The 26,859-nt window shown below is 49.2% G+C and overlaps 1 protein-coding gene across 1 annotated transcript in view; it reads left to right on the plus strand.

Moving 5' to 3' along the window:
- The window catches only part of LOC139838227 (uncharacterized), a 32,754-nt gene extending 11,479 nt beyond the window's left edge, over window positions 1-21,275 (plus strand). The window contains exons 2-5 of the mRNA XM_071827610.1: window positions 9,101-9,185; window positions 9,264-9,317; window positions 9,406-9,717; window positions 21,268-21,275. Coding sequence (XP_071683711.1) covers window positions 9,101-9,185; window positions 9,264-9,317; window positions 9,406-9,717; window positions 21,268-21,275 — 459 coding nt within the window. The remainder of the gene's footprint in view (window positions 1-9,100; window positions 9,186-9,263; window positions 9,318-9,405; window positions 9,718-21,267) is intronic.
- Window positions 21,276-26,859: the final 5,584 nt, after the last annotated feature.

Below are 26,859 nucleotides of genomic sequence, written 5' to 3' on the forward strand. Positions count from 1 at the left end.
ATTAACTATGTCTTTTGTGCAGGACTTTAAGTTCAATTGGTCGCGATCTAACCCCACGGTCCAGTATAAAATTTACAATAAAGCTGTCAACTTGCCATTCAGTGATTTTTGTGCAGCAATTAGAGTACCGCAATGGGGATCATGCGAGAAGATAAGGGGATCGCCGCAAGAACACTTAAACCTCTTCAAGATGATTTGCTATGGAAGGGGTTTCTCAGAGGATAGTGGTAAAATCACTAGCATCCAGCTCCCGGCTATCCGCTACTTTGCCTATTTTATTACTAAATGCGTTCTTGCTAAAAAGATTGGTGGTAAACTTTCTATCCCGGATTTAGCTTTTCTAGCTGCGGCACTGCAAAGTAGTAGGACTTATAATTTGGGGGCATTGATAGCTTATAGACTTGCTACTAACCGTGAGAAAGGTGGAATTTGTGGAGGTCTCATCGCCTCTCGTTTACTAGCTTTTCATAATGTAGAACCTCATCATTTTGATATTCCATTCCCCATAGAAAAACTTGACATAGCCTCTATGATTAAACATGAATTTGTTTCTGATTCCTCCAACTTGGGTAACCTGTTTTACAAGATGACATTTTATAAGAAAGTCTGGAGAATAACTAAGAAAACTGAGAAACTAGTAAGATTGCATGCGCCTGTTCTGTCTAACCTTGATTCCAGGGGAGATTGGTCGGTCACAGAAGGTGCACTGGATGCACACATAGAGAGAGGAGGTCAACATGCAAGAGACGACACGGAGGTCGAGGAGCACCTCGACTCATCATCCGATGCAGCAAGTTCCTCGTATCAACATGGTGGACATGTGGAGCCTCCACGCTTTTCTTCTGCACAGGAACTTTACTATGACTACTCCATGAATTACCCACCGGCGAGGAACAGCGACCCTCGTTGGGGTTGAACTCCACTTAGGCCAAAAGCCAAAGCTTGGGGGGGAGGTATACCGGCATCACTCATTCTTTGCATATTATGGTTGCTGGATACTTGTACATATTTGTTTTGTTCGTTTGAGTAGTTTTCTAATGAGAGGAAGATGATATTTGGGGAAGTGCTGCCTGAAAACAGATTCTGGACTGTTACTAGAAAAATTCGTGCGCACAGCCAGAGCGTTATTTTGAGCTGCCAATTTTTTTGCAGGTTCCCCAGGTTGTTATCTAACTTTCATTAGTTGAACACTTTTCGAGCTGAGCAACGTAAGATTTTTGTAAAAATTGATTTCTGTACTGCTGTCAGGTTTTGGCAGATTTCTGTCATCCTGCTTTTATGTGTTTCTTTTAGTTTGCTATTTCTTTTTTTTGCTTTGTTTCCTTTCCAAAACACGAAAAGACCAAAAATATTTCTGTTGTTTCTCTTCATAATTTGTTTGCTTTGGTTTCTTGCATTTGTTTCGCTTTATTTGCTATTGCTAGTTTGCTACAAGAAAACCCAAAAAGATTTTGCTTTGTTTGTTTGTTTCCTCTTGTTCTTGTTCTTAAATTCGAAAACACCAAAAATATTTGCTGTTCTTCTTTGATTTTGTAAAGTTCTTTATGAGTTCAATGGTCTTCGGTGGCTGGAGCGTGGTTTTCATTTCATATTATCCAAGCTACACAAGTGAAAAGGCAATAATGACGATCTACGACAATCTGATTGTGGTGAGAGGCTGGTATGAACTCTATTTGTTTTCATTTTTGTACATATACTCATCCATGTGAGCATGCTTAGTTGGTTCATGTGAGGTATATGTTATTTGATAAAGTCTAGTAGTTTATGATCTCTCATGTTTAGCTCCAATCTATTAATATGAGTAGCATGTCATGGATGTTTGCTTGCATTGTTTTATTCATAAGTAAGTATGGCATTGTGGTATCCTCCTCTGAATAATTCATTTATATCGACTTGGCACATGCTCACGCATGCATATGACTGAACAAAAAGTCAATTAAGCCTCGATGATCTATATTGCTTCAGAGTTCTTGTATCACTTTTATGCCTCCGTTAATTTATTTTGCCGCAAGCATGATTATGACAGTTACTGCTCTCTTGATTTGTCGCTCCCTAGTCTATTGCTAGCCTTCACTTGTACTGAGCGGGAACGCTGCTCGTGCTTCCAAACACATGAAAACCAAGTTGTTCCAGAGTGTCCACCATAAATACCTATGCATGGCATTTCAAACCATTCCAAGTAAATTCTCATGCGCTACCTTTAAAACCTTCAAAATGCTTCTCAATTTGTGTTTATGTTTCATAGCTCATGAGGAAGTATGTGGTGTTTAGCTTTCAACCTTTTCATTTACTTTTGACGGACTCTCATATGGACTAGTGGCACATCCGCTTATCCAATAATTTTGCAAAAAGAGATGGCAATGGGATTCTCAGTCCCGAATTAATTAACTTAAATAGACACTCCTCCATGGTTTGTGATTGTTGGACGGCACCCGAAGGATTCGGTTAGCCATGGCTTGTGTAAGCAAAGGTTGGGGGGAGTGTCATCATCATAATAAAAATAAAATAAAAAGGCACTCCTTCATGGTATGAGATTGTTGGCAGGCACCCGAGGATTCGGTTAGCCATGGTTTGTGTAAGAAAGGTTGGAAGGAGTGCCAAATAAATATACAATAATTCATGGGAGCCGCTCTTGGAAGTCCGGTTGGCGAGGTAGTTGGTGTACCCATTACCATTCGTTGACAACAACAAACACCTCTCAAAATAATTTTACTCCTGATTTCAAAAATGAAAAGTTCTAGCGCATGTTAATCCCTGCTTCTCTCTGCGAAGGGTCAATCTTTTACTTTTATGTTGTGTCTCCATTATTTCTTTGAGCACTATCTTGAGAGCACAACTGTCATTCTTAGTATAATATGCTTGTCTCAAAATATGATTGATTGTGGTATAACTTTGATGTTTTTATCTTTGACAATCACTACTTCTAGTCTTTCTATTTACTCCAGAAGTGCCCGGGCATTTATGTTTTGTCAATCAAATACAGGCAAGCGAGATACCACTTTATCATACTCTCTTATGAACATTGCAATCCTGCTTACATACATGATTCATGATGCTTATTATTAATTGTTGGTACCTCTCCATGATTGACATAGCTGTTAGATGATCTTATTTGCATGTATCTCATTATGAATTGCTTAAGTATTAGCCATAGCATGAGAATATATACATCATATGAGCAAATGTGTTCGTGAAAGTTCTTTTTATCGCTCAGTTGTTAACTGAATTGTTGAGGACAAGCAATAAGCTAAGCTTGGGGGGAGTTGATACGTCCAAAACGTATCTACTTTCCCGAACACTTTTGCTATTGTTTTGCCTCTAATTTGTGTATTTTGGATGCAACTAACACGGACTAACGCTGTTTTCAGCAGAACTGTTCTGGTGTCTCGTTTTTGTGCAGAAATCCAACTTTCGGGAAAATCCTCGGAATTTATGCAGAAGGCCCTATTTTCCCAGAGAACTGACGGAGCCAGAAGGACAAACCAGGTGGAGGCCCGAGGGCCCCACACCATAGGGCGGCGCGGCCCAGGGGGGGCCCGCGCGGCCATGTGGTGTGGCCCCCTCGGCCGGCCTCCGACGCCCTCCTTCGGACTATTTATCGGCCTCGACCTAAAAACGCACGGGGAGAAGTCGAAGTCGCCAGAAACCCTCCAGAACGCCGCCACATCGCGAAACTCCGTCGCGGGAGCCAGAAGTCTCCGTTCTGGCACTCCGCCGGGACGGGGAATTGGAGGAGATCATCGCCGCCATCACCGCCAACGCCTCTACATCAACCAGCCATGTTTCCCCCATCCATGTGTGAGTAATTCCCCCGCTGTAGGCCGAAGGGGATGGTAGGGATTGGATGAGATTGGTCATGTAATAGCATAAGATTGTTAGGGCATAGTGCCTAGTGTCCGTAATTGGTACTTTGATGATATTGTTGCAACTTGTTATGCTTAATGCTTGTCACTAGGGCCCGAGTGCCATGATCTCAGATCTGAACATGTTATTGTTTCATCATGATATTCATTGTTTATTGATCTTACCTGCAAGTTGTATACACATGTCGCTGTCCGGAACCGATGGCCCCGAAGTGACAGAAATCGGGACAACCGGAGGGAATGGTAGCGATGTGAGGATCACATGTGTTCACAGAGTGTTAATGCTTTGCTCCGGTACTCTATTAAAAGGAGTATCTTAATATCCAGTAGTTTCCCTTGAGGCCCGGCTGCCACCGGCTGGTAGGACAAAAGATGTTGTGCAAGTTTCTCATTGCGAGCACGCACGACTATATATGGAACACATGCCTATTGATTGCTTTGTACTTGGACACCGTTTTATTATTATCTGCAAATGCCCTGCTATGATTGTTACATGAGTTTCTCTCATCCATGCAACACCCGTCATCCGTTGTCGTCGTGGTGAACGAGCAGATGCCATAGAATGGCTTAGATTGGGGCCGAATGGACGCAAGAGGATTCGGGGGAGGGTTTGCGATCAGGTGGGAAGAGATTCCGGATGGTTTCCTCAAGAACTTGGCCAAGGCCAGAAGTTGAAGAAGAAAGACACAAGGAAGAACTCCCTCTAGATCACCATGTTCATAGATTCACACAAGTTACAGGCTCTGCCTTCCTACATACACGCGTACATACTTGCTCTTTTTTGAGAAGGGCTGCCCCCTCTCCTTATATAGGGGAGAGGGTGGCTTATACTGCAAGAAACCCTAATGGCATCTTTGACTGGACAAACTACTTTACAGAGCTACTGTACAAAGCTACTTTAACAGGCTACTGTACAAAGCTACTTTAATCATAGATGACACCGGGGCCTTCTTTTATCAGGGCTGCTGATGTCCTCCGGCTTCTTTGGACGTCACCTCTCTCTTTGGCGCCAGGGCTCTGAATAAAGTTACTTTGCTTGGCTCATCCTTGTCTTCTTGCTCTGAAGAGAATCTTTGACCAGACCTGCCGACAGGCTCTCCTTTCCGGTATCTTCTTTACCGGGTTCCGGCATACCCCTTTGGGGATACCGGCTTAGCCTTGCTCTCCCGGATTCCTACTAGGCTTCCGGTAAGAACATTAAACCGGTATCTTGATGGCTCAAACCCTCCGGTTTGGCATGCCTTTGGCATACCGGGGGTTATCCCCCCAACATTAGTCCCCGAAGCTGGTATAGTCTGGAGGATTCTTTCCTACAGACCATGCCAGGTTTTCATCTTTTTAAGATACCGGTTTAGCCACTCATCTTTTGAGCTAAGTTCCGGCACCTTTACCCTTGTTCCTTTTCTTCTCTTCGCAAGGCTTGTTCCGGCACCTCTTTTCTCCGGCACCTTGTGTCTTTACTCCCTCCTCGGCGAAGTCGAGAATATATCGGGTCCCGCGCCTGCCAGTGACATGCGCACTGTAACTGACGCGCCAGTGTCCGCTGTCACATCGTTTCGACTCCCGCGCACGCATTAAATGCACCGCAGCGGATCCCACTAGCCGCTCTGGATCCTTTGGGTATCTCCGTGTGGCCTCCTGTTTTTGCGTGTATCTCCTTGACACGTGGCGGCCCATGATGCGAACCGCCGTGGGCCGCGAGGCGAACCGCCGCGGCCCAGCGGTTCCACGCCCACTTTCTCTCTCTTATATAAACGCAACTGCCCGTTCCTCTTCATCTTCTTCGCATTCTTCTCCTTCGCGCACAGAGCTCCACGCCTTTGCGCCTCCGCCGCTCTCCGTCCGCCGTCGCCCGTTCGAGCTTCGGTGCCCGGCGAACTCACGCCGTGCCGCCGCCGGACTTCGCTGTGCGGAGATCTTCGGCAGCAACTTCTTCGCGTCTGCCGCATTTGTGCTTCTTCGCGAGCTTCTCCGCCTCGCCGTCGACGGTGCTCGCCGGCGGCTGTAGACCCGCTTCTTCGCCAGCAAACTCTCTCCCCAGCGACCGCGCCGCTCAAGGTTGGTATTAATTTCTCTTTACTCGCCGTTCGCTTGCTTTCCAGATCTTGAGCCTTTGGTGTTCTCATTTGCTCCTTTTTCTTTGGTTTTCCTCTTACTCGTAGATCTTCACGCGGGGTTCGAGTCTGGGATTTCTGTTTCTCCACCTACCCTCGCGATGTCCGACGAGGAATCCTCCTCCGCATCTTCTTCTTCCCTTTCTCTTAAGCGCCGTAGACCTTCTCCCGGTGAATCTACGGCCTCAGATCCAATGGAAACCGATTCCGGCAGCCAGCAGGAATCCGGTAACCCCCAAGAGTCCGGCGGCAACCTAGAATCCGGTAGCTTTAGCCAAGCTTCCGGTAGCCAAGAGGCCAGCAGCTGCGGCCAAGCCTCTAGCAGCTCCAGCCAATCTTCCGGCGAGGAGCCTTCCCCACCCACTCGCGGAGCCTGGATGGGCTCCAACGTTACTGAGTTCGAGATTGATTGGCTGTACCGGTCTCGAAGGATTCCGGAAGGAGTTTCCTGTCGGATTCCGGATGACGAGATCGAACCGGATCCGGAAGACGACGAGTTTGTTGTTTTTCTTGCTCACTTTGAGCGTGGCTTCGGCCTTCCTGCCTCTACTTTTTTCCGGGAGTTCCTAGATTTCTACGAACTCCAACCTCACCACCTTCCTGGCAACGCCATTTTCTATCTCTCTTGTTATGCCACCTTCATGGAGGCTTACATCGGCATTCGTCCCACTTGTGAGACGTTTGCCCGCTTCTTCAACTTGCGGATCAACTCCGTCCAGGGCAAGGAGATTCCTAAGCCCAAGCCGCCCGTGCAGTGCGGCTCCTGCATCGTCGGCTCCCGCCAAGGGAGCACTTTTCTTAAGTTTACCGGCCTCGAGTCTTGCCGCACCTGGCAAGGAACTTTCTTCTACGTGAAGAACACCGGCCGCGCCGATCGCATCAACCTTCCTCCATACCAAGAGGGGCCCCCCAGCAGAGCCAACTGGAGCTACAACCCGAGGACAGAACATGCCGAAACCAATCGGGTGGTGCGCTTCTTGGCCTCTTTGAAGAAGGAGACCAACATCTGTTCCGACGATGTCATCCGGACTTTCATATCGCGCCGGGTGCTTCCTCTTAAGCGCCGCGCACATAGGATGAGCGAGATGTATGGCCTGTGCGATCCTACCAAGATCACCGGCCGTGCTCTCGGCAAGAAAGATGTTGTTCTCAAGGCTAAGCAGATTTGTCAAACTGCTATGCCTTTTACTTGGGAATGGGGCCTCCTTCCCTCGGTTCCTCTAACCGTCCGACCCAAGAAGTAAGAGATTACGCACTTGGGGTTGTCTTTGCCGGTAAGTTTCTGCTTTTGCTAACCTTCTTTTTTACCTTGTTTCAGGCCAGGGACCGCTTCCCCTCTATCCAGGCAGAGCCGCGAGGACCTCTCCGGAAGCGTGCCTTTGACTCCTTCGACCCGGATCCCTACATCTATTGGAAGGACCTGAAGATGGGGAAGACCCCGGCTGCACGCCTTGGCCGGGACCCGCCGGAGCCCACCGGAAACCCCGAGGAGCTGGTTGTGCTCGAGGTATTTTCTTTTCCGGCTTCTTATACTTTGCCATTATCGCTTTCTCGCGAATCGCTTCTTAGCCATATCCAACTCACAGATCCACGAGCGCGTGCCGCCCCTGCGCGCCGATGCCGGTCCTGAGTTTGTGGACAAACTCATGGCCCAGGGCCAGAAGAACAAGCAGCCGGCATCTACTGCCGGCTCCAGCCATGCTCCTCCCTCCAAGCGCTTCCGGACGGAGCCCTTGGGGGAGAAAGAAGTGGGCGTGCGCCGCTACGGGCGCAAAGCGATGCCAACCGCTTCCGGGTAATTTCCTTTTCCGGCTTGCCTCCTTTTTTGCTAAGTTCCTTTTCCGGTTGCTTTTTCTCAACCACTTGTCTTTTCTCTTTTTCTCAGCCCCGCTCTCAAACTTGGCCCGAGGCCATCGGGCTACGAGGGATCCGGAAGGACCTCAACCCCTCCTGCTCGTTCATGCCCGGCACCATCTGGTGCCGGCAACACCTCTGCCTCCCTTTCGGGGGGCACAACTAATTCGGGGCGTGCGGCCCCTTCACTGTCAGATCACCGCACGGAGGAGGATCTTTCCTTCCTCCCGGAACACCAAGACACCGGCGCCAGCAACACCGGCGCCGGAGAAGAAGAAGCTGCCGGGCGGGCGGAGCCTTTTGCTCCTCCCGTCCTCGAAAAGACAACTTCCGCGCCGGAATCTTCCGCGCCGGAAGGCTCCAAGACGGGTGACGCTCCTAGCGCTCCCCTTCTCCACGCACCATCCTCATGCCTCCGCCTGAGGCTCCTCGCGCCCAGCCCTCCAAGGCCGCTCCTGGCGCGCCGCCGGCTAAGACTTCCGGGGCCTCTTCTACCGCGCCGCCGCCCAAGCCCTCCAAGCTCATCAAGGGGAAGGCGACGGCCTCCAGCGCCCCTTCGGGCGGCCAGCAGCCCTTGGTGCTGCACGTCTCCAAGGCTGCCAAAAGCGCCAGCATGAAGGCCACCGGCCTCCTCGGCCGCATTACGGAGTTTCAGCGCCAAGGCCGGGACCTGGGGCACCTCCTGCCGTATGCCCAAAAGTGGAACGCCGCGGACATCACTCCGGCGACCCGCGGCATGGGCAAGGATCGGCTGCCGGCACCTGATCCTGTCGGGGATCGGTGTTCTGAGGAGCACTTCATGCGGCTCCGGGCTGCCGTAAAAGAGCTTGACAGCGCGTGGTACGATTCCACGAACAATCTGACGGTATGTTCTATTAACTTTCAACCTTTGCCGGTTTCTTCGTTTCCGGTTCTGCTTTATCTTTTCCTTAGTTTCATGCCGGTTTCTCTCTTGTCTATCTTCCCAGTCCCCGAGTTTTGTGGTGAGAGCGCAGCTCTTAGCGCAAAACTTAACTTAAGTTTCTAGCGCAAAACCGGCACTGCCAGTCCCCGAGTTTCGGGTTAAACATCTTCTTCTTAACACATAATTTACCTTAGAAATGCGCAAAACCGGCACTGCCAGTCCCCGAGTTTCGGGTTAAGAACTTTGTTCTTAGCGCAAAACTTAACTTAGAAACGCAAAACCGGCACTGCCAGTCCCCGAGTTCCGGGTTAAGAACTTTGTTCTTAGCGCAAAATTTTACCTTATTTCTTCTTTTTCTTGAACAGGTCACCGCTGACACTCGGAAGGCCCTCTTCGAGGAGCTTTTATGGGAGCACCGGGAGCTCGCTGAGGCACATGACAAGTGCCAAGGTAAGTTTTTCGTTTCACCGGCATCTTTGCTACCGGAAACCTCTTTTCCTTGTGATATTTACAATTTCTGTTCAACAGTGATCCCGGAAGCTTCCATCGATGCTCTCAAGGAGCAGCTCGCCACGGCCCAACGTACTATTTTTTCCTTTCTCCTTTGAACTTGGTTTCTTTTCAGTTTTACTAGTGTAACCTTGCTAACACTCATTTTTTCCGGTTACAGGGGAAAAGGACGAGCTCAACCGGCAGCACCAGGATGAGCTGAACGCCCTCAAGACCAGCTACCAGGATCTCAAGTCTCAGCTGATTCAGCTGGGGCTCGATCACGCCAAGGCCCTCAAAGCCGCTGAAGTGAGCGCAGCGGCCAAGTTGGACGAGGCTCTGGAGGATGCTTCCAATGCCACTGTGGTGTTGCGGGCAGAGCTGGAGGAGATGGCCAAGGCCCGGAAGGGCGCCGAGGAGAAGGCCGCGCGGCTGGAGGAAGAGCGTAAAGAGTGCGATCAGCTGATCCTGCAGACCGATACACTTGCCCTCCGTAAGTTGTTTTCTTTTACATTTTGACTACTGCATACGAGCCTTTTTTCTTTCTACCCCATTCTCTTTCCGTTATCTTTCATTCCGGACTCTTTTCCTTCCGGTCTCTTTTTCTTCCGGACTCTTCTCCTTCCGGTCTCTTTTCTTCCGGACTCTTTTTCTTCCGGACTCTTTTCCTTAAGCTTTTTCTTTCTTTGCACAGGCCTCTTTCCGGACTCGCAGAGGTATGCCGTCAAGAAGGTCGACGCGCAGCGCAAGGACAAAGGCCAAGCGGATCTTACCGTGCCATGGACGCCCAAGGACCATCTGGTCGCGCTTAACGCGCGGGTGTCCCATATGCGCTGCATAGACCGCAATCTTTCGGACATCCCTGATGTAGCTACCCAGCTATACAGGACTTTGTGGCCTGGCGAGGCGGTGCCGGACACCTTCTCCCTCATCAGCGACCGTCTGAAAGGTGCCGGCAAGAGGATCCGCGAGTGGCAGTGCTCTGCTGCCCGTGCTGGAGCGGACTCCGCCCTCCGCGTCGCCTGCTCCTGGTACCCGGAGCTCAATCTAGACGCCCTTACCGGCGTGCGCGAAGGCGCAGAAACGGATCTGGACCCGATCCTCTCCGCCAAGCGGCAGGATCGCGCGTACCGCATCGCGGAGTATGCCGACATGCGCACCTTCATCCCTCCCCCTCCTGGCGTCACGGATTATCTCGACGAGGAGGAGGGTGAAGCCGAAGAAGAGGTCCTGGGCGATGCTGGTGCTGGCGATGCTCCTCCGGAAGCCCCTGCTGCATGATGATTTCCTTTGAAGTGTTTGCTCATTATATCTGTTGGTCCTGTTGCTTTAAGACAATATCTGTTAAATTCTGCCCCGGAATGCCGGGGCTTATGATGTAAAACTTAAGTTTGCCTGTGGTTGTGCTACAACATTTCCTGCCGGTAAGTTATACCGGTAGCTAAGTACTTATGAGTTTGCCTTAACATATTTTGCTTTTGGTTCCGCTTTTATCCTGCACTGCAAAGATTTCTCAATTGCTTCCGCATCCAATTTGATGCATACTTGGTTCTTTTGCCTTGGCTCTGCCTGCCTTCTCTGGGCGTTCTTTGGCGTATGAGCACAAGGTTCTTTCACCAAACAAGCATCTTCTTGAACTTAGAAATAACTTTGAAATTTTGCAAAAAACCGGTTTAACCGGGGTTAATTAAATTTTTCAGATTGTTCTTTCCTGCTCTCCCTTTTCGCAGTTCATGTGCTTATCCCCTACCGGTTTATCTTGCTTGCCATGAAGCCGGTTTGCGGACAGCAGCAGAGTCGAAGACTCCGGTAGGATTTAGCACACTACTAAACCGGAAAGAAAAAACATTCAATAAGCAACCGGTAAACTGAAAAAATAGACAAGTTACATGCAACTTAAGTTGGGGTAGTCCCGAGATTCACTCAAGGTTCCGGCATCTTTTATTCATAGCATATAAGGTACAAAAAGGAACTTCTTACACCACCACTTCAAGAGTAGAAAGGACGCAATGAGCTACGTTCCATGGACGCTTGCTCTCCTCGCCGGACCTGTCCGCCTTTCCTTTCTTCCATTCCTGTGCATCTATCAAGTAGTATGCATCATTGTGAAGCACCTTGCTTACAATGAAGGGACCTTCCCACGGTGGCAAAAGCTTATGCCGGCCTTCAGTGCGCTGCACTGTGCGAAGTACAAGATCTCCTTCCCGGAAAACTCTTGGGTTAACCTTCCGGTTATGATAGCGTCTTAGGTTTTCTGGTAAATGGCTGTTCTTGCCAAAGCCAGCTCTCTTGCTTCTTCTAGCAAGTCCACATCGTTTTCTCTGGCCTCTTTGACCTCTTGCTCAGTATAGAGCTGTACCCTTGGTGAATCATGGATGATATCGGTTGGTATCACCGCTTCTGCTCCATAAACCATGAAGAAGGGAGTGTATCCGGTAGACCGGTTTGGAGTTGTTCTTATACTCCACAAGATGCGATGGTAGCTCATCGAGCCAACATCCCGGTGACTTTTCCACCGCATCAATGAGTCTAGGCTTGATACCGGAAAGCACCAAGGCATTCATTCTTTCTACTTGGCCATTGCCCTGTGGATGTGCCACTGAGCATAAATCCAACCGGATGTTCTTTTCTTCACAGAACCTTTTGAACTCACCTTGAGCAAAGTTGGTTCCGTTATCAGTGATGATGTGCGGGTATCCATACCGCAAAATGACATCTTTCAAGAATTTCACAGCTGTATGCCCATCACACTTTGCGATAGGTTTTACTTCCAGCCACTTGGTGAACTTATCCACCATGACCAAGATGTGAGTCATGCTGCTTCTTGCAGTTTTGAATGGTCCAACCATGTCAAGGCACCAAACAGCGAATGGCCATGTTAGCGGTATTGTCTTTAAACCGGATGCTGGGGTATGGTTTTGCTTGGCGTACCTCTGGCAGCCGTTGCATTTTCTTACCAAATCCTCAGCGTCCTCCAAAGCAGTGGGCCAATAGAACCCATGCCGGAATACTTTTGCTACCAAAGCCCTTGATGAAGCATGATGCCCACATTCTCCTTGGTGAATTTCCTCAAGCATTTCTTTTCCTTCCTCCGGTTCCACACATCTTTGAAGGACACCGGTAACGCTTCTCTTGTACACCTCACCATTGATGAATGTGTAAGCTTTGGACCTTCTTTGTATCCTCCTTGATTCATTTTCGTCAGTAGGCAAGGTGCCGCTGATCAAGAATTCCTTAATAGGTTTAACCCATGATGGTATTTCTCGAACCAAAAACACCGGTGCATCTATCTCCATGCTATCTACCAGCATCGTTTCTTCCGGTATGGGTACAGCAGTCCCCGAGCCTACCGGAGCAGTCCCCGAGCTTGCCGGAGCAGTCCCCGGGTTCCCTTCATCGATATCCATGGGTACTACGTGTGACTCTGGTACAAAAATTGATTCTGATTCCGGGCTCGGCTTGATCGATGGCACTCTTAGGTGAGCCAAAGCTATTCCGGGAGGAATTTCTTGCCTAGATGAGCCCAACTTGGACAGAGCATCCGCGGCTTCATTTTCTGCTCGCGGCACATGGTGAAACTCACATCCTTCGAAGAATCCGGCAATCTTTTGCACGTGAAACCGGTACGAGGCCATGTTGGCGTCTTTTGCATCCCAATCTCCCGAGCAACTGCTGTACCACAAGGTCTGAATCGCCATAGCAAATGATCCGGTGTGCACCGATTTCTTTTGCGACCTTAAGCCCATGGATCAAAGCTTCATATTCAGCGACATTGTTCGATGCCCTGAAATGTACTTGCAAAACATACCGGAGGTGGTCTCCTTTTGGTGAAGTAAGCACCACACCGGCACCTAGACCTTCCTTGAGCTTAGATCCATCAAAGTGCATCTTCCAAAGATTCTATCCTCCGATCGGCGGTTTGTATTGCATCTCCGCCCAATCAACAAGGAAATCAGCCAAAGCCTGTGATTTTATGGCATCTCTTCTTTCATATACCGGCACGTACGGTGATATCTGGATCGCCCATTTTGCAATCCGGCCGCTGGCATCTTTGTTGCACATGATGTCGGAAATTGGTGCTTCACTCACCACCTTCATGGGGTGCTCCTCAAAGTAGTGCTTGAGTTTTGCGGCGGCCATGTACACGCCATAAGTCATTTTCTGGAAGTGAGGGTAGTTTTGTTTTGAGAGGGAGCACCTCGCTCAAGTAGTATACCGGCCTACGGACGGTTTTTTCTTCCTCTTCTCTTTCAACCACAACCACTACACTCACAACCCGGTTTGTTGCTGCTATGTATAACAGCATAGGCTCCCTTTCTAGAGGTGAAGCCGATACGGGTCTTGTGGCTAGCATCGTTTTTAGCTCCTTAAACGCTGCGTGCACTCGAGGGTCCAGACGAACGTGTCGATTTCTTCATGAGAGCATAGAGTGGCGAGCTTTTTCTCCCAACCTGCTTACAAACCGGCTCAGCGATGCCAAGCTTCCGGTAAACTTTTGCACATCTTTTAACTCTCGAGGGATAGCCATTCTTTCTATCGCCCGGATCTTTACCGGATTAACCTCTATGCCCCGGCTTGAAACCAGGAAACCGAGCAGCTTGCCGGCGGGGACACCAAAGGTACATTTTGCCGGATTGAGTTTCATCCGGAACCGCCTTAGGTTATCGAATGTTTGCCGGATGTCATCGATTAAAGTGTTTTTTACCTTAGTTTTTATCACGATGTCATCCACATAGACTTGCACATTTTTTCCAATTTGATCAAACAAGCATTTTTGCATACAGCGCTGGTACGTCGCACCAGCGTTGCGCAACCCAAAAGGCATAGTGACATAGCAATAAGCCCCGTGCGGGGTAATGAACGCAGTTTTTATTTGATCTTCCTTTTTTAAGGGAATTTGGTGGAAACCGGAATAGGCATCCAGGAAGGACAACAACTCACACCCAGCAGTTGAATCAATCACTTGATCGATTCGTGGCAAAGGAAAAGGATCTCTTGGGCAAGCCTTGTTCAGGTTGGTGTAGTCGATGCACATGCGCCACACCTTCGGAGCTTTTGCCTCCAGGTTCTCATCTTTCTTCTTTTCAACCATTACCGGATTGGCCAGCCACTCTGTGTGCGTGACCTCCACAATGAATCCGGCAACAAGCAGCTTGGTTACTTCTTCTCCTATGATCTTTCTTCTCGTCTTCAGCGAACCGACGCAGTGGTTGCCGCACCGGCTTGGCATCTTTCCGGACGTTTAGAGAGTGCTCAGCCAGCTCCCTCGGAACACCTACCAAATCATCAGTTGACCAGGCAAAGATATTCCGATTCTCACGGAGGAAGCTGACGAGCGCGCTTTCCTATGCTTGATCAAGGCCGGCGCCGATACGAACGGTGCGCTCTGGGTAAGCCGGATCCAGCACAATGTTCTTTGTTTCATTGGTTGGCTTGAATGCCGGTGTGCCCATGTTTTCACTCATTGCCGCCAAACTCATTTGTGAGGATTGAGCCAGCGCAACAGCTGTCTGCATTCTTTTCTTTTCCTCCGCGATCACCAGCGATTCTGCTAGGTTTGATCCGGCAGATGCAGTTTCCAGTGAGATCTTATAGTTTCCCACCACAGTCAATGGCCCACGAGGTGCCGGCATCTTCATCTTGAGGTAAGCCGTATGAGTGGTGGCCATGAAAGCAGCCAACGCCGGTCTCCCCAGCAATGCATGGTAGGGACTGTCCAGATCCACCACCTCAAACTCCAGATTTTCCACCCGGCAATTGTCACGTCCTCCAAATGCCACGTCCACGAACTTTTCCTATCGGGGCACAGGACAAGCCAGGGACGATCCCATGGAACGTTGTGCGCGTTGGCTGAAGCATGTTTTCTGTTATGCCCAGCGTTTGCATGGTGTGCTTGTACATGATGTTGATGCTACTGCCATTGTCTATCAGCACCTTGCTGAACTTCACTCGAGTTTGCGGCCCTTTCATGATCGGGTCCACAACAAGAGCATATCCACCCGGATTCGGCATGATCTTTGGGTGATCCTTGGATGACCAGGTAATTTCCTGATTGGACCACATCATGTACTTGGGAACTGCCGGCATCACAGCATTGACCTCCATGGAGCGCCGGTGTACACTTTGCCGGTCTGTTGGCTCAGTGACAAAGACAACACAGCACAGATGCGGATCTTCGTAAACATTCCGGCCTAAAGGTGCCGGTGGAGGTGGCTGGTTATCATTTTGCTCCACCCGGTTAACTTGCTGATACTGCTGCCGGTTTGGCTGCACCGGTAAGGCGTTTGCCCCGGTAAGTGGTGGTGGTGGCGGTAGCTGTTGTTGCTGCCGCGGCATGTCTTGCGGTGGCCGCGCATCTTTCACTGTTCCTTTTTGCATCAAGTACTTGGTCCAGGTACAATCCTTTGTCAGATGGTTTGACGGATGTGCCGGATTCGGCGTGTGCCACCGGCAAGGTTGATCCATGGCAGCTTCCATGGTGTATTTTGCGGGTTCTTGCCAGTTCTTCTTCTGGACCCAAGGTTTCTTTTCCACCCATTGTTTCTTAGGACCCGCCCATGGCTGCGATCCGGTTTTTTGCCTCTGGCTGTCGCTGGCCTCAAAGTTTTCCTGCACAGCAGCAACTTGCTGCGGACCGTACCTTCGATCCGGAAACTCTTCTCTTCTTTTGTTATTCCGGTTGTCCCGGTGTTGTTCGTGGCGCGGCTGTTCCGGCTCCGGTTGCACTGCCGGTTGCGTTGGGTCTCCCAACGCATAGCTATCCGCCACACGTATCATCTCTGCCAACGTTGTCGGCATGTTGCTTGGCAACTTTTGCCACAACGGTGAACCTCTTCTGCATCCACTGCTAAACCAAGCAATGGCTTGTGCCTCGATTACCCCTTCACAGGAGTTCCTTGTGGTGTTCCACCGGGCCAGATAATCCCGGTCTGTTTCGTTTGGACGCTGCACACACAGAGCAAGTTGCTGCGGCCTGTTTGGCCTCTGATAGGTGCTGCTGAAATTGCTCACAAAGGCCTCCTCAAAATCCAGCCAGCCATTTATGCTTCCTGCCGGCAAGTTGTTTAGCCAGATTCTTGCCGGTCCAACCAAAAACGATGGTATGATCCTCACGGCCCAACGCCGGTTTCCTCCTCCTGCTACGGTTCCTCCACCGCCTGCAACGTATACCGCGGTCACGTAATCCGCGAGCCAATCTTCCGGCTTCGTGGTGCCGTCATACGTCTTTGTGTCACGGGGCAGCATAAAGTTGCGAACTGGTGGTTTTTCTTTCATGATCCTTGGGCCAAAACACTTTGGACCTGGAGGACCTTCCTCCTCGATCATTTCTGACAAGTATACTCTATCCAGACGGTGCCTCGCATCCCGTTCCGGTAAGTATCTCTCTCCCAGGCGTTCTCCCAATGGGTTCCGGTATGCTGCCGGTCTCGTTGAATCGGCTTCATCGTGACATTCCGGTACCGCGGCCCTTGCCTGCCGATACCTTGGGGGATCTACTCCCTCCTCCTCGTACGCTGCCCTTGCAGCTCGATAGTTTTGCCCGGTCTCATATCTACCGGCATGATTGTTTCCGGCATAGCCTCTGGCATAGCCTCGCTCTGCCCCTTGGCTTTTTCTACCGGCATCGTGTTGCCCGGCTTGTTGCTTTCCGGCAAGAACCGGATCGTACACGATCATCTGCTGCGCATTCACTTCTTTCTCTCCTTCTATCCGGATGGGGGACGAAGCCTGCCCATGGGATTTGCTACCGGCATTCTTTGTTGAACGCGGATTTTGAGGCCGCTGCCTTGTTCAGCTTAGCCACCGCTCAGCATTTTGCTGCTCAATGGTTTCAGCAGCTCTCTAACACGCTCTTGCTGCTTTACCAAAGCCTCTCCGGAAAGCGACTCGCACAGCTCTACAGCGGCCTTAGCAGCTTTTATAGTTTTATCCGGGCTGCTATACTTAGGCTTTTCCACGATGCTAACAGATGCAGAGGCGCTCTTGCCGGTGAGAATCTCTTTGCGCAAATCTTGATCTAGGTTGCGAGCTTTTAGCCGGTTTTCCGGCATCCTAGCAGCATGTGCGCTAACAGAAGCAAAGCCATGGGCAGCGTTATACTCACGTACGGTTAGGTTCAGCTCGCGCTGCGCCCTGACGATGTCCTTGCCGCTCTCTAGCATCTTACGCGCTGCGCCTCCAGCTCCGCCTGAGCCGCTGCTGGGTCGATGTTCTGCGCGATGGGGGTGGCGAGGACGTTCATCGCCGCCTGGAGCGGTGTCTCCGGTGGCGCGGATGATGCTCCCGCTGCGCCTGCGCCACGCTCCAGCGGTGGCTTAGCCGCACGGGTCGAAACCGCGCGACCGGCACCTTCAGCCGCAACCTCCTTTCCTGCACCAGCCACACCGGTCATCATTACCTCGACGCTGCCGGCGGCGCGGCCAGCACAGAGCCATCTTGGCGGGTCCGGTGCCACCAGCACCGGCGAGAGGCGCTGGCGCACGGGGACGGTGCCGAAGTAGACGCGATGGCTGCCGAACTCGATGATGCGGCCGTTCTCGGGGAAGACGCCGCCGTTGGCGAAGCAGCCCGCGTTGTCGTTGATGAAGTCCATGGCGTAGATGCTCTGCACCAACGCGGACACCGTACGCTCGCCGGAGACCTCGAGGACGCCCGCCCGAATGTGAACTCCATCAAGCGCCACTTCAGGCCCCACGGTGGGCGCCAACTGTCGTCGTGGTGAACGAGCAGATGCCATAGAATGGCTTAGATTGGGGCCGAATGGACGCAAGAGGATTCGGGGGAGGGTTTGCGATCAGGTGGGAAGAGATTCCGGATGGTTTCCTCAAGAACTTGGCCAAGGCCAGAAGTTGAAGAAGAAAGACACAAGGAAGAACTCCCTCTAGATCACCATGTTCATAGATTCACACAAGTTACAGGCTCTGCCTTCCTACATACACGCGTACATACTTGCTCTTTTTTGAGAAGGGCTGCCCCCTCTCCTTATATAGGGGAGAGGGTGGCTTATACTGCAAGAAACCCTAATGGCATCTTTGACTGGACAAACTACTTTACAGAGCTACTGTACAAAGCTACTTTAACAGGCTACTGTACAAAGCTACTTTAATCATAGATGACACCGGGGCCTTCTTTTATCAGGGCTGCTGATGTCCTCCGGCTTCTTTGGACGTCACCTCTCTCTTTGGCGCCAGGGCTCTGAATAAAGTTACTTTGCTTGGCTCATCCTTGTCTTCTTGCTCTGAAGAGAATCTTTGACCAGACCTGCCGACAGGCTCTCCTTTCCGGTATCTTCTTTACCGGGTTCCGGCATACCCCTTTGGGGATACCGGCTTAGCCTTGCTCTCCCGGATTCCTACTAGGCTTCCGGTAAGAACATTAAACCGGTATCTTGATGGCTCAAACCCTCCGGTTTGGCATGCCTTTGGCATACCGGGGGTTATCCCCCCAACATCCGTCCCCGTGCCTACAGTATTTTAATCCTGCTGTTTACTAAAATCACTACTGCTGTCTCTGTTACTCTGTTGCTGTTATTTCACTACTGCTACTGCTATAAAACTGTTACTACTGATAAACTCTTGCGAGCAAGTCTGTTTCCAGGTGCAGCTGAATTGACAACTCCGCTGCTAAGGCTTCCAAGTGTTGTTTGTCTCCCCTTGTGTCGAATCAATAAATTGGGTTTTACTTCCCTCGAAGACTGTTGCGATCCCCTATACTTGTGGGTCAGGCCCCCGTGACTCCTCCGACTCCGCCCTTCCGCCTACTTAAAGCCTTCATCGCGAAACCCTCTGAACCGAGAGCCACGATACAGAAAACCTTCCAGAGACGCAGCCGCCGCCAATCCCATCTCGGGGGATTCAGGAGATCGCCTCCGGCACCCTGCCGGAGAGGGGAATCATCTCCCGGAGGGCTCTTCATCGCCATGATCGCCTCCGGATCGATGTGTGAGTAGTTCACCCCTGGACTATGGGTCCATAGCAGTAACTAGATGGTTGTCTTCTCCTCGCTGTGCTATCATGTTAGATCTTGTGAGCTGCCTATCATGATCAAGATCATCTATTTGTAATACTACATGTTGTGTTTGTTGGGATCCGATGAATATTGAATACTATGTCAAGTTGATTATCAATCTATCATATATGTTGTTTATGTTCTTGCATGCTCTCCGTTGCTAGTAGAGCCACTGGCCAAGTTGATACTTGTAACTACAAGAGGGAGTATTTATGCTCGATAGTGGGTTCATGCCTCCATTGAATCTGGGACAGTGACAGAAAGTTCTAAGGTTGTGGATGTGTTGTTGCCATTAGGGATAAAACATCGATGCTTTGTCTAAGGATATTTGTGTTGATTACATTACGCACCATACTTAATGCAATTGTCTGTTGCTTGCAACTTAATACCGGAAAGGGTTCGGATGATAACCTGAAAGTGGACTTTTTAGGCATAGATGCATGCTGGATAGCGGTCTATGTACTTTGTCGTAATGCCCTGATTAAATCTCATAGTACTCATCATGATATATGTATGTGCATTGTTATGTCTTCTTTATTTGTCAATTGCCCAACTGTAATTTGTTCACCCAACATGCTATTTATCTTATGGCAGAGACACCACTAGTGAACTGTGGACCCCGGTCCATTCTTTACATCTGAAATACAATCTACTGCAATTGTTCTTTACTGTTCTTCGCAAACAAACATCATCATCCACACTATACATCTAATCCTTTGTTTACAGCAAGCCGGTGAGATTGACAACCTCATTATTACGTTGGGGTAAAGTACTTTGATTGTGTTGTGCAGGTTCCACGTTGGCGCCGGAATCCCTGGTGTTGCGCCGCACTACACTCCGTCACCAACGACCTTCGCGTGATCCTTGAATCCTACTGGTTCGATAAACCTTGGTTTCTTACTGAGGGAAACTTGCTGCTACACGCATCACACCTTCCACTTGGGGTTCCCAACGGGCGTGTGCTTTACGCGTATCAGTATCTCTATACCTCGTTCAACCTCGTCTCCTGACAAGTACTCTTTACTCGTACCGTGGTATGTAGTCTCTTATGAACCATTCATATGTTTGCAAACTAATTAGACGACATTCCACCGAGAGGGCCCAGAGTATATCTATCCGTCATCGGGATGGACAAATCCCACTATGCCTCAACTCATACTTTCCGGATACATAATCCCACCTTTATAACCACCCATTTACGCAGTGGCGTTTGATGTAATCAAAGTACCCTTCCGGCATAAGTGATTTACATGATCTCATGGTCGAAAGGACTAGGTAACTATGTATCGAAAGCTTTATAGCAAATGAACTTAATGACGTGATCTTATGCTACGCTAATTGGGTGTGTCCATTAAATCATTCACATAATGACATAACCTTGTTATTAATAACATCCAATGTTCATGATCACGAAACTATGATCATCTATTAATCAACAAGCTAGTTATACAAGAGGCTTACTAGGGACTCCTTGTTGTTTACATAACACACATGTATCAATGTTTCGGTTAATACAATTATAGCATGGTATATAAACATTTATCATAAACACAAAGATATATATAATAACCACTTTATTATTGCCTCTTGGGCATATCTCCAACAGCTTGGTGGGTACTTTGCCAAGTAAATGGGCCGCCCCACTGAAATTTTCGATCCAAAACTTTTGAATCGAAGTTAGTCGCTATGGGGCAAAATTGAAACTAAATAGTCTTAGCCGGGATATTAGCGGCTAATTCGATTTTATCCTTTGAAGTCTCTAGCTATAGCCTCAGGCCTCACGAAAGGCTATAGCCGAGCTATAGCCCGACTATTTCGAACAAAACCTACTATTTTAAGTGCGCTATTATACATCCTCTATTGAGAGTGAATTTTTGTAGCCGGAGCTACATGTAGCTCCTTTTTTTGCAAAATTTGAAAATAGGATTTTAAAATTTCAAAAAAATTCTGACAAAAAATCTAGGTGTAGACAATGATGGGATCTACCAATCTGTAAAATTTTAAATCGAGATACCCCTCATATTCTGGGTTGCAGAAAAATGACAAAATATGACAGATTTTGAGATTTTGAAATCTGACACTTCACTAATATTGATATCAGGATTTGTCATTTTTGTACAACTCCGAATATAAGGTATTTTCCAGTCGAAATTTTCCACGTTTGTAGATCACAGTATTATCTACATGTAGATTTAATTTCAGAATTTTTTGAACTTTAAAATGTTGTTTTCAATTTTTTTTCAAAAAACGAGCTATATGTAGCTCGAGCTACACTTGTGGTTTCCCTATTGAAGATGCTCTAAGCAATTTTTGGCTACATGTGTCAACGGGAGTTCCTGATGCCTCTTTCTTGACAAACGATGTATTTGTGTTTTGAATAAAGTGAAGATGTTCCTGTCAACAAATATAATATAGTTCAGTCATTTTCTCGGTCATCTTGTTTAGTGACTTCAGTAATCTTTTCTCCAGTCACGATGAGTGTAAGATCGTGACTTTAGTCTTCAGTTCTTAATATCAGAGTTATAGTTCTTCTGAAAATGGACAGATAAAGCAATGTGTGGACTGAAATTATTAGGTAAGGAAAAATCAAAATCTGTCTTGGGTTAGACACTGCCAATGATAAAAAAAAATTTATGGGTATCTAATATGCACAATAAACAGTCCTGAATTGAATCGGGGAGAGCAACATCTATAAAAAATAACACTAGCTATACCTCGCTACAGTCACATGCCCATCTGTCCAACACATCATCAGTTTTGCCTTGGGGGTGAGGCGGTGAGTTCGCTGAAATAGCCCTGTCGATGGAGATGCACCACCAGAGGAAGACGACGAGCATCACTGCCAATATCCACCAGAGGCAGCTGACGACGTGGAGATAGTTGAAACATAGTCCCCACAAAGTCGTCGTGGGGATTATGGCAAATACTGCTGCAGGGCTGTTGACGAGGACGCAGGCAACGGCTTTCTGCATGGCATCCAAGTTGCGCACCCAACGCCCACTAGTGGAAAACGGGGCTATAGGTCCGGTTTATTTGGCCCTTCAATCCTAGTTTCTAAACTGGGATCAACGAGGTGGGACTAAAGGGTCCCGGTTTAAAGTTGCACCGGGATCAAAGGCCCCGCCACGTGGTGCGGCCAGGGGGCTCGTGGTGGAGGACCTTTGGTCCCGGTTCGTGGTACGAACCGGGACTGGAGGGTCTCTGCCGCGGCAGAAAATTGTCGTTTCTCTGCCGCGGAACAGGTTTAAGGTGGAGCAGCGTTTCTCTGCCGCGGCAGAGTTTCAGCAATGCATATATCATTGAAGAAACCACAAAATATCGTCGTGAATATATATAGACATCGTCAAAAGTACACGTAATGCATGCATATTTACAATATAAAGTCGGATCTCTTTACTAAATCTATTTACCTTTACGAAGTTGTTCAATACATAGCTACGACCTTCTGATAGTGCTCGCCAGTTGGGGCAATGGCCTCGTTAAGAGAGAATCCCGCGATTTCCTCTTGAATTGCTCGTATGCGATCCTCCGTTATGAGAGTGTGCCGCAGGCGTATCATCTATATTAAAAAAGGAGATCAATATATATGAATGGAACTCAATACAATTGATGGTAATAAGATCAATTGTGAAATATTGTTCACGTACACGAGTGTGGTGTATAGCATCATCCACATCCCTGTGACCGGCCATCTGACGAATGAAGTCGCAGACGTAGTATCCGCATAAGTTATTCCCGGGTTCCTGCCTCATACACTTTACGAAAAAATAGTTCGATCAAACTAATAATCAAGCATCGTATTGAAAGAAAATATCATAGCTAGAGTTTCACGGACATAGCTATATATATAGTACTACTTACAGGGTAATCGTTAAATGTAAGCTCCGGTTTCCATTCACCCGGAACAGTATTGATGAACCGTTTCCAAGCCCTGCCCGGCAAAGAAAAAATGAGTAAATGAGTTATTGATTAGTTGACGATATCATCGAATTAGAACAGATGAAGATGCCGATACGAAATTGATTGAAATTACCTCTGGAGCAGGGCAGCCATGTTCGCTCATTCCGCATGTTCTTTACGTTTCGAGCCCATGACTTTTACGTCTCCTTTGTGAAGATCAATGATTAGGAGAATAAAGTGGAAGATGCACAAGCATAGCTCAATGATTAAGAGAATAAAGTGGAAGTTGCACAAGCATAATGTATGTTATAACACTCACTTGAAGTTGTAGGGAAAGAATATATCCTCTTTGTCTGCTTGCTTCACTAAAAACATTAGCATGTTGTCCTCTGTGTCCTTGGGGAAGTCTCGAACCGTAACTTCATGAACTGTGTCTGCGTCAATGAACCCCAGCTTGTAGAGCTTGCCTCTTTTGCATTCGAGCTTCTTCATTCTGCATAATTAATATATAGCGTACACAAAGAATATAGTGAGGATAATTGTTAGTGCAAATGAATGAGCTGAGCTACAGACTTAATTACATAAATAAATCACTTACAGGCAGTAGCAACTGATGACAGCTTTGTGTTGGGGGGATGACCCCCGGTATGCCAAAGGCATGCCAAACTGGATGGTTTGAGCTATCAAGATACCGGTTTAAAGTTTATTTCAGGCTGTGAAGCTAAGCTTTTGGCTAAGTAAATCTATACCGGTATCACCAGAGGGGTATACCGGAATGAGCTAAGAAGGTACCAAATTACCGGTACAGGGTACACTGTAGCACGTCGGCAAGACTGGTCAAAGATTCTCTCAAGAGCTAGAGGACAAGGATGAGCTAAGCAAAGTAGCTTTAAACGAAGCCCTGACGCTAAAGAGGAAGATGACGCCAAAAGCATCCGGAGGACGTCACTCCTCCTGATTAAAGAGATACCGGCGTCACCGGTGGCCAAAGAGGCTTTGTAAAGTAGTTTGTCTAGTCAAAGATGCCATTAGGGTTTCCTAGGGTTTCTTCTCCTGTAAGCCACCCTCTCCCCTATATAAGGAGAGGGGGGCACACCCCATCGCGGGTATATGCTAGCTTGTATCCAGAAACCTGTAATCTCTTTCGATCAAGGAATAGAAAGATCTGAACGAGAAATAGTTCTTGTGTTCTTCTTCTTCTACCTCTGGCCAAGGCCTAGTTCATCTGGAGATCCATACGGAAATCCATCCCATATAACCAAAACCCTCCCCCGAATCCTCTAGCGCCCATTCGGCCCCAACTTAAGCCATCCTATGGCATCTGTCTGTTCACCACGACGACAGTTGGCGCCCACCGTGGGGCAAGAAGCGGCGCTTGCTGGAGTTCATATTCGGGCGGGCCTCCTCACCATCGCCGGCGAGCGTGTCGTCACCGCGCTCGTCGACCGCGTCCTCGGCATGGACTTCATCAACGACAACATAGGCTGCTTCGCCAATGGAGGTAAGTTCCCCAAGAACGGCAGCGTCATCGAGTTCGGGAGCCTCCGCGTCTACTACGGCACCGTCCCTGCGCGCCAGTGCCTCTCGCCGGTGCTGGTGGCGCCGGACCCGCCAAGATCTGCAGTTCACAGCGGCCACGCCGCCGGCAGCGTCGAGGTGCTGGTGGTTGGCGCGGCTGACGCCGGCAAGGAGGTCGCGGCGGAAGGCGCGGGGCAGACGAGGTCCACGCGCGCGGCCAAGCAGCCGACCGAGCGCGACCAAGTGGTTGCGGGTACATCTGCAGCGCCACCAGAGACTCCTCTCCAAGCGGCGATGAACGTGCTGGCGACGCACATCGCGCAGAACATCGACCCTGCTGCGGCACAAGAGGAGCTGGAGGCAACGCGCAAGAAGCTGCTCTCCGGCGGCGCGGACATCATCCGGGCACAGCGCGAGCTGAACCTAACCCTACGTGAGTATAACGCTGCCCATGGCTTTGCTTCTGTTAGCGCTCAGGCTACTAGGGTGCCGGAAAACCGGCTTAGAGCTTGCAATCTAGATCAGGATCTGCGTAAGGAAGTTCTTGCCGGCAAAAGTACCTCTGCATCTTTGAGTATCGTAGAGAAACCTAAGTACAGTAGCCCGGATAAGACCATAAAAGCTGTTAGGGCTGCTGTAGAGCTATGTGAGTCGCTTACTGGAGATGCTTTAGCAAAACAGCAAGATCGTGTTAGGGAGTTGCTTGACATGATTCAGGAACAAAATGCTGAGCTTGATAGAGCAAACAAAGCTGCGACATCAAAATCCGTGCGTTCAACAAAGAATGCCGGAAGCAAGTCCCATGGGCAGGCATCGTCCCCCCATCCGGACAGAAGAAAAGAAAAAGAAATGAATGTGCAGCAATTGACTGTGTATGATCCGGTACTTGCCGGAAAACAACAAGCCGGGCAACACGATGCCGGTAGAAAAAGCTAAGAGGCAGATCGAGGCTACGCCAGAAGAGGCTATGCCGGAAACAATCATGCCGGTAGATATGAAACCGGGCAAAATTATCGAGCTGCAAGGGCGGCGTACGATGAAGAGGAAATTCCTCCACCTAGGTACCGGCAGGCAAGGGCCGCGACACCGGAACGTTACGATGAAGCTGATTCAACAACTGAAAGAATCACAGCTTACCGGAACCCTTTGGGGGAGCGCGTAGGAGAAAGATGCTTAACAGACCGGGATGCGAGGCACCGGCTAGACAGAGTGTATTTATCTGAGATGATCGAGGCAGAAGGTCCTCCTGGCCCAAAATGCTTTGGTCCACGGATCATGAGAGAGGAACCGCCGGTTCGCAACTTCCAGTTGCCCCGTGACACAAAAACATATGATGGCACCACTAAGCCGGAAGACTGGCTCGCGGATTACGTGACCGCGGTGTACGTCGCTGGCGGCGGAGGAACCGTAACTGGCGGAGGAAACCGACGCTGGGCCGTGAGAATTGTACCATCTTTCCTGGTAGGACCGGCACGTATCTGGCTAAACAACTTGCCGGCAGGAAGCACAAATGGCTGGTTGGACTTTGAGGAAGCGTTTGTGAGTAATTTCAGCAGCACCTACCGGAGGCCAAACAGGCCACAACAGCTAGCTTTGTGCGTGCAGCGTCAAAATGAAACAGACCGGGATTACCTAACCCGGTGGAATTCTACAAGGAACTCCTGTGAAGGGGTGATAGAGGCACAAGCCATTGCTTGGTTTTGCAATGGGTGCCGGAGAGGTTCGTCGTTGTGGCAAAAGCTGCAGCGGAACATGCCGGTAACTCTGGCGGAGATGATACGTGTGGCAGATAGCTACGCATTGGGAGACCCAATGCAACCGGCGGTACAAGCTGATCCGGCGCAAACAAGTCAACCACGCCAAGATCAGTACCGGGATAACCGGCACAACAAAAGAAGGGACGATTTTCTGGATCGAAGGTATGGTCCGCAGCAAGTAGCCGCGGTGCAGGATAACTCCGGCCCCGGCGGAAGCCAGAGGCAAAAAACCGGATCGCAGCCATGGGCGGGTCCTAAAAAACAATGGGTTGAAAAGAAACCGTGGAGAGAGAAAAAGAATTGGCAAGAACATGCAAGATACACCATGGAATCGGCAATGGAACAACCATGCCGGTGGCACACTCCGAATCCGGCAAAGCCGGCAAACCATCTGACAAAAGATTGTTCCTGGACCAAGTACTTGATGTTGAAAGGTGCGGTAAGAGATGCAC

Source organism: Lolium perenne, chromosome 3, assembly GCF_019359855.2.
Source record: "Lolium perenne isolate Kyuss_39 chromosome 3, Kyuss_2.0, whole genome shotgun sequence".
Taxonomy (NCBI): Eukaryota; Viridiplantae; Streptophyta; class Magnoliopsida; order Poales; family Poaceae; genus Lolium; species Lolium perenne.